General features: G+C 41.5%; 1 protein-coding gene across 7 annotated transcripts in view; it reads left to right on the forward strand.

Annotated features, from left to right (window-relative positions):
• The window catches only part of AGPAT3 (1-acylglycerol-3-phosphate O-acyltransferase 3), a 93,298-nt gene extending 86,800 nt beyond the window's left edge, over positions 1 to 6,498 (forward strand). For all 7 annotated transcript variants that reach the window (XM_005489003.4, XM_074534491.1, XM_005489002.4 and 4 more), the window contains one exon: positions 259 to 6,498. In XM_005489003.4, coding sequence (XP_005489060.1) covers positions 259 to 347 — 89 coding nt within the window. In that variant the 3' untranslated portion in view covers positions 348 to 6,498. The remainder of the gene's footprint in view (positions 1 to 258) is intronic.
• Positions 6,499 to 8,017: the final 1,519 nt, after the last annotated feature.

An 8,017-nucleotide genomic window follows, 5' to 3' on the forward strand; every position in this document is an offset into this window, starting at 1 on the left:
AGGGGAAGAGGGAGGGAATATGCTTCAGTGTTCATGCTACCAAGAGAAGTGTCCTGTTAACCAAGAGAAGCAGCAATTATATTTTTAAATCTGGATTGTCCCTCTCTTTGAGTGTCATTTGACCTGTGATCCTGTGCAGCAGTGACTGTTGGTCACTGCTGACTTGGGGATTGGGTTCTGCTCGTGTGCTTACATGTAACTTCCTGGGTGCTTGGACTGCTTTTAATGTGCCTCTCATTTCTCTGTTATATTTTAAAGCTTCCTTTGGAGTTCGTAGACTGATAGGAGTAACTGAAATAGAAAAAGGCTCCAGCTATGGCAACCAGGAATTCAAGAAAAAGGAATAACTGATGGCTGCAGATCAGCACATATAACCAGACTATGGTATCCGATTAACTTCAGTTAAAAAACAACAACAAACACTTAGAAACTATCTTTTTCTTAATAACTGATGACTAATATTAATGAATAAAACTTGAGCCAAGAATGAAGAAGTTGGAGGCATCGACTGAAGAGAATGCACCAACCTTCTGCCTGTTCAAGGATTACTGTAGTCAAGCTGTGGGAGAAAATCTGGGGTGGGGTGGAAGAAGAAACTAATTTTTCTTGCTTTGTTGGGGGACTTGGGGTGGGGGAGAAAAGAGGGCATTGGCCATGGCCACGTGTATCTTCAGATGACTGAAAACTGGTTTCTGTCAAGAGCACTACACTCACTTTTACAACAGGAGCCATTGAATGTTTCCTCTTGCTAAAGCCAATGTAACATTTATTGATTTCCAACTTCTCTTACTAATGAGCCAGGAAAAAACACCCTCCTTAAATGTACTGGCAGGTGTTCATTGGGTTAGAGTCTTTTTGGCTGTGTTGTCATGGCTACAGATGAAATCCTGTTTGTATGTTACACTGACACTTTTTATTTTCAGGCAACATCTTAAGACTTCTGTAATGCAGGAGAAGGGATAGTGGAGTTTGGAAGCAGCGTGTTATCCATCAGCACATCCCATAGAACAGATCCAATAGGATAACACTCCCATCCTATCTCCTGCTAACTGCTCAAGGCTGTTTAATTTCTAAATATTACTTCAGTCTTGAGTGCTGTTCCACATCAAACATGTTCCATATTTTTGAATTCGCTTGGGCTCGTTTGGTTTTTTTTTTAATTAGTGGTTGGCCATGGGATTTAGAGTTGTATAAAGAAGGAAAAATTTCAATTATCTTTTTATTTCTGTTTGCATCTCTCATTACCAAAGTCCAGTTCAGCCAACCTCTCTCATTAAACTGGGAGGCAGCACTAGAAATCAGCACAGTAGTTTTCAAAATGTCTTCTTTTGTAAAAAATGTGAAAAGGAAAGGTCTGTAGCAGTCAAATTTTGAATGCTGGTATCTCTTGAACTTCTGATGAGAGTTTCAGCATGGATTGAGATGGGGCCAGGACTTTACCCTGTGTGTGTCAGGATAGGGTGTGCTGCTCTTTTGACTTGATCATGCTTTAGATGTTCATGTGAAGTTTTTTGCAAGGTGAGCTGTGCTGTTAAAGCATTAGAAAGAGAATAAGATCTCTTCAGGGATTTTAATTATCTTTAGTTTTGCTTGTTGACATTTTGGTCTTTTTCACTGAAAATTAGAGCTCAGAATCATGTCTGTACCTGTCTCCCTTTTTTCCTTCCTTCCTTTCCTTTTTTTACAAACGCACATTTGGAGGTTTCTGTAGGTTGCTGCTGTATGCATAGCTGGGGAATTATTTGCAAACAGATGGTAACTATACCTGTATGTTCAAGTCTGAAGGGCACAATCTGCATTTGGCTGCTCTCAGAAGTGGGTGAAATGAGTTGCAGATCTACAGCTGAGGGCAAAAGCTAACCCTCAGGGTCTGTATCTTTAACCCAGCTGCCACTAGAATATTTATCTCACTTTTGTAAAGAGCAGATTTTATCAAAGCACTGGTTGTTGTTTTCATCTGTGCTCCAGTAACCAAGATAAGAGAGTAATAATTTACCTTCTTTCCGAATTTGCTCTTAACTGTTGGAATGTAACCTCTTCTCCTACAGGTTTTTCTGTTTTCAAACACTGGAAGAGCAATTCTGTAACTTAGAAAAATATTTTACTTGGGGTCATTAATCACTTGTTCTGTCATGCACTTGATTTTTATTTGTGGTCTTTTCAACAACAGCATTTGAAGGCTGACCTGAGTTCTGTCTGTCTCCTGTTAGATTCCACCTCGCTGAATCCTTGTACCCAGACCCCCAACGTTAGTGTGTCATTGTCCCCTCAATAAATCTTCCCTAAGAGAGGGGCTGCAAATCTGTTGCAAATGTTAGTGGAATCTGAAATATGCTTTGGGAACTGAGGAGAGCAGAGCCTAGCCATAACTCTGTTTTCCTTGCTGGATGTTTTTGTAATTTGTCTTCAAATACAGTCAGACATCCAAATGCTGATAAAGTTACCTCTGGCTTTTCCCTGTTTTTAACCAGAGGACTGAGAACAGTGGGGGGTTCTTTTCTTTTTCTTCTTCTTTATTTTTTTTTCTTCTTAATAATTCAGTAATGGGAATAGTTCTTGCTTCCTAGAAAGATGTTACAAATGCTGTATACTTGCTTCCTGAAGATGATATTGAGTATATATAAATTGTACTGGCTTAGCAGAAGAGGCTTGCTAAGCAGGCTGACCATTGACTATGTTTTATACTTACATTTTGAGCAGTATATTAATGGGCATGACAAGAATTTCACAAAATAAATCCCTTCTTAATGCTGAGAAGAGGGGAGCTGTTTAGAGGAGAAAGGAATTAATACCCTTTCTCTTTACAGGATCCTTTTCTCCTCTTAGTGCATGTAACTCCCTATTCAGGATCATGGGATTAGTGCATGTACATCAAGGGGAGAATAATCAACATTTCATATTTTCTTATCATAACTTATTGATCATGCTTTCTTTTTGAAAATATAATAAATACATCATCAGATACTTAAATTTTGCTCTTCTAAACAGACATATCAGTAACACTTGAAAAACTGAAACTACAGCAGTGCACAAAACAGGACAAAACCAACACAAATCTCTTCATTTTGAATTTTCTCTCTCAAATAGGGGTTTTTATACTCGCGCGCGCACATGTACACAGAGTATGTATCAATTAAAATGACTGGAAATAGCTGAAGTTAATGTCACTAATGAAGATTAGCAGGTGGATTGGATTGGAAAAGTGAGTATAGATTTTATATCTTATTTTCTTCTGGTTTAATAGAGCATAGCTTGTATATTTGACTACCAAGCCCTTTAAGAGCAATAATAAACAAAAATATATCATGTTTTTCGTCTTTTGCTTTTCAACCATGCTAGGTTTAATAAACTTACAGCTGTGGGAGTGTTTTTTCTCTCCACCTTTCAGAATTTTCATTTATTGCTTATTTGTCTGGAGTAAATAGTTTTGCAGTATGGACTTGCAAGCTGACTGCCATGGAGTTTAGCATTGACTCCGAAGAGGAATGGTTCTCAGACTAACATGGACAGATGATAGACGTGTGCTCTTGGCCTTGGCAGCACTTGTCATTGTCACCGAGAGCAATGGTGCTGCTCTCCAAGTGGGATTTGCAGTTCCAAAGGAGCATCACGTTACCTACAGCTGAGAACCTTGGTGAGAGAGCTTGGGGACTGCTGGCCACGTGGCATCTCTGAGTTAGGAAGGCACAAAGAGCTGATGCTGAAGAAGGATGTGGTATCCAGAGGCCTTGGCTTGGTAGGATTACAGTTCTCTCTTGCTCATTGTGGGCTGAATGTGCTCTTGCAATTGACTTTGCATCACTGAGCAAAATATCTGTCTCTGGCACAAAGAGCATGGGCAATGTTCCTTTGTTCTGCTTTAACTTACCTTGAAGGGCTCTACACTTAATTGCTGACCAATGAATCTGACTGCTGCCTGTGTCCTAATTGCCTGGTATTCACAGGAAAGGTGGGTTTGACTGCTCACTTCCATGTGGTACCTCTTGTCTCCATCACTGATGTCTGTATATTTGCTCCCCTGTATCTTCTGCAGATGGTTTGGTTACAACCTGTTAGCAGGAACTCGGAGCTCTCCAGTCAGCCAGTCCTACAGCAGCTGTCTCACATGGCTGGGTTTTCTCTTCCTGAATTTTGGCACTAGTTGACAGCTCTAGGTCTGAAGTGAGAGGGTGGTGTTTGTGTTATATGATAATGCAACTTGGCTGCTTCAAAGCAAAACTTTTAGCAGGGAAGAGAAGAGGCCTCCCTCAAACAGGCTCTCCCTACCTGGCAACAGGTCCCTCTGGTGAAAGCTGGAACAAGGTTTTTACTACGAGTTGGGTCCATGGGATATTTGCTGAAAATGCTGTTTCTGTCTTGGGACTTCCCCAAAACCTGGTTTTGCATCATGTACCTTTTGAAGAAATGTGGGATTGGAGACTGTTAATAATGCTGACTTGACACTACACTGAGTGTTTCAGATTGAAGACGCAATCTGATGTATTTTGGCATCTTGGAGAAGTGTTTGCTGAGACTCTAAAGCCAGGCTTGGGCAGACTTCACGCAAGTGTTTCATGCAGATGCTGGAGGCCAACACAGATCAAAGTGAAGAATCCATTCCTTGATCTCCTTTGAAGATGGGATACAGCAGGATAGCTCACAGCATCTCCTGGATGCCATGTGCTTCTGTCCCTGGTGTGAAGGTTCTGATTCCCAGCAGATGATTGCTGCAAGTTCTGCTGTGTGCCTGCACAAAGAAGCTCATCCCTGTGATGGGAATGCTGAATTTGTACTCCCACCCAGTGTGTCACAGCCACTTGTTCCCGTATTCCTGAACCTTCTGATCATAACAGGCAGCTCCAGGGCTGCTGGTGCTGAGTGAAGCTGGGATTTGAAGCAGGTGACAACCTTGCTGGGAGCTGTGAGGGAGGAGGAACACGGCAAGGTGCATCACTGGGAGGAGCAGGACACTGACAGGTCTGGCCAAATTCTTGTTCTGAGAAAACTGAGTGATCACCAGGAGCTTTGCAAAGCAGAGACAACTATGTGAGAGGCAAACTCTGACTAATGTGGATGTGAGACCTCTGTGTAACAACTTTTAGAATAACCCTTGCCATGTTCACGTGATTTGGGTCAGAATTCCTCCTGAGGGCTTGTTTCAGATGGGGACTCTCATTCTGCCCTGTTTATCTTTAAGGCTGGTTTATCTGATTGTCTCTGCAGCAAGATGCTTGCAGGCTGTTGGTTGTGTGTTATTTACCTCTTGTGGTTTGGAGTGAGAACCTTCTGGAAGTCAACGTTACAGGGTCTGTGCCACGTGTGTTAGCCACCAGGAAAAGTCATGAAAATATTTCATACTTCAGAATTGGGAAGACATGGGATTGGCATCTAAGACAAACGTGTTTCTCTGATCCTTGGCCTTTCTGGGCTTTTAGAAAGCTGCCTGTGTTTCTTAAAATGTTATACCTGTAGTTACCTGTCACTGTTCAGGTTTTGAAACTGTAAAGAAAGATTATTTGTACACTTTCACTGTTGAGAGCACTTGAGTGCAGATAGTCTACTTCTATAAACCACTAGCAGAAGCAGCATTTTATCTTTTTAGAAGAAAAGTGAATTTTAAAATTAGACACTTCAGCAGCAATCAGAATATAATAGAACTTTTAAAATTTAAATTAGAAGTATTCCTTAATGTGGGGACTACCACTACCAATTTTCAGTCTTACACAACTTTTTTCATTTTGGCCAGCGTGCGTTCTTAAGGAAAACACGCTGAGTTCAAATTACTAAAATACAATTTGCGAAGGAAGGAAGAGTAGGTAGCAGAGCCTAATCAGGAATTAACTTTTACACCCCAAGGCATGAGCGGGTTCTGTGTACCTCCTTTATTCCGTGCATGTGCATCTGTGCAGAGAGCCGAGCTGTGTCCCCTCGTGTCCCTTTGCTTCAGCTGTGTCCGAGCTGTCCCTTGTGACATCTGAATGCTGAACTCGCCTGAACGGCACCTCGCTCACTCCTCAGATCACCAGCAAGTACTGTAGCTTTAATCCAAACCTTCTCTCCGAGGAAAATCACCCTCCTGGAGCTGATTGATGTGTTGCAAACCTGTCATTTCCTGGAGGGAAGTGTAAGTCACCAGATGATCATTATTAGCCAAATCTAACGAGTAATAAAACTGTATACAGGGTATGCATTTACTGTGCATGTGTATATATTTTTGTACATTTTTACAGTTGTTTCCTACACTTGATTTTATGATGTTCAGAAGAAGTGTGTCTGAATCTGGTGAAAAACAAGAAGCTATTAAGAAAACCTACCCCTGTCACCTACTGTAGTTTTTACAGAGAACTGTGCCCAAACAAACACGCAGATTTACAGTGCTATGCAAATTTTACTTTGTAAGTTGTCTCTTAAATTTTGCTTAGTAGTTTACGCTGTTTTTACTGGGCTTTCAGAAAAAAGATGAACGCAAAAGCCTCGTCTTGTAAAATAAAATAGCTTTGGCTGTGTGAAAGTACTGTATATTAGAATCTCATTCATGCTTTCAGTTGTTTATTTAACTGTATGTGATTTTGTCCATACTGTGATGGAATAGAGGGAGTTTAATTGTGCTTGAATGAAGTGGTGACTGCCCAGCATCTGGCTTTTTTCCAAGTGTTTATTAGCAGCCCATAATGTCACTGAGAGATCTGCATCCTTTTCCTACTTACCACTTTGGTTTTTGTTACTAAACATGCACTAAGGGCTATTTTCTTTTTGCTTTGGTTGGTTTCATTTCCATTTATGCTTTTTGGTCTCAGTCCTGCAAACTGACCCATACCAGTGCCACATATCTGCAGCAATTACCTGTATGGATCATTTGTGGGGATGGGAGGCAAGAACAAGATTAACCCTATGGGCATTCCCTGCACAAAGCCAGTCCTTGAGAACTGCAGAGGGATGGTTCACTACTGAGGTACTTATAGCAGCAATGTATAAAATTTTGCATGGCTCCTCCAAAAGATCAGAATAGGGAGGGAAGTGTCTTCCTTTCCTGAAGAATCCTCCAAAGTAACCCCAAAGCTGTATAATCTAAGTTGAGACTGCAGCAAGGTACACAGAGGTGCTGTAGATTAAACCAATTTTTCAAATCTGATATCTTTAAAGTTGTTATTTTTCACTAGAAGATAAAGCACTTCCTCCTGTGTACACCAACATGATACACTGTACTATGCTCTGCCCCCTGGACCATCAGCTCTTCTTTAGCCTATGTGATCCTTCAGCAAATGACATTTGTGTCACACTATCACATTCCTGGGTCATCTTTTTGCTACCCTGAAAGCACTGGGTCCTTGGTTTCTCCTGTATGTTTTCTCTTCCCTGATCTGTTCCCCTTTGAACAGTCTAGGTTGGGCTGAGCTGCCTTAAAATGACAGATGACATGTGTCACTGTGTGGGAGGACCTATTTTTTGTGGAGAGGATGGGCTTCCATTCTAAGAGTATGCAAGCAGAAACTTTCTTTGTCTTCCTTTTGAGTTCTCATAAATACAGCTTTTCTTATCTCAGTGCCTCTGTTGGATCTCCTTGCATCCATAATTCATTTTTAGAGGGAGATGATTTTGATCTGGAACCAAGCGCAGTATCAGGCATCACAACCACACCTGTGAGAAGCAGTCAGCAGTGGGGTTTATGGGCAAGGGGAGGTCAGTGGGGCAGTGTGGCACTGCAGTGTTTGACAGCCAACACTGTGTAAGGGAGCTGTGGAAATGGAAGAACACGTTTGCTCTGTGGATGAAGGCACAGGGAATGTTGTTGGGTGCTTTGTTTCTGTGCTAAGCAGTCCACATCACAGTGACCTTCAGGCTGTGGGAGCTTCTTACACACCCTCTCATTAAGTTGCAAACACCGTTGGAGACTGCTTGTGGTGGAGGCATTTTCTGTATGTACTTTCATCTCACTAATTCCACTCTTTTACTTCCAACACTGCATTAATGTATTTGGGAAAACAGCCTGGAATTCCATAGAAGCAATGCTGTGTTCTCAACACCAGATACAATCAGC

This window comes from Zonotrichia albicollis, chromosome 2, assembly GCF_047830755.1.
Source record: "Zonotrichia albicollis isolate bZonAlb1 chromosome 2, bZonAlb1.hap1, whole genome shotgun sequence".
Classification (NCBI taxonomy): domain Eukaryota; kingdom Metazoa; phylum Chordata; class Aves; order Passeriformes; family Passerellidae; genus Zonotrichia; species Zonotrichia albicollis.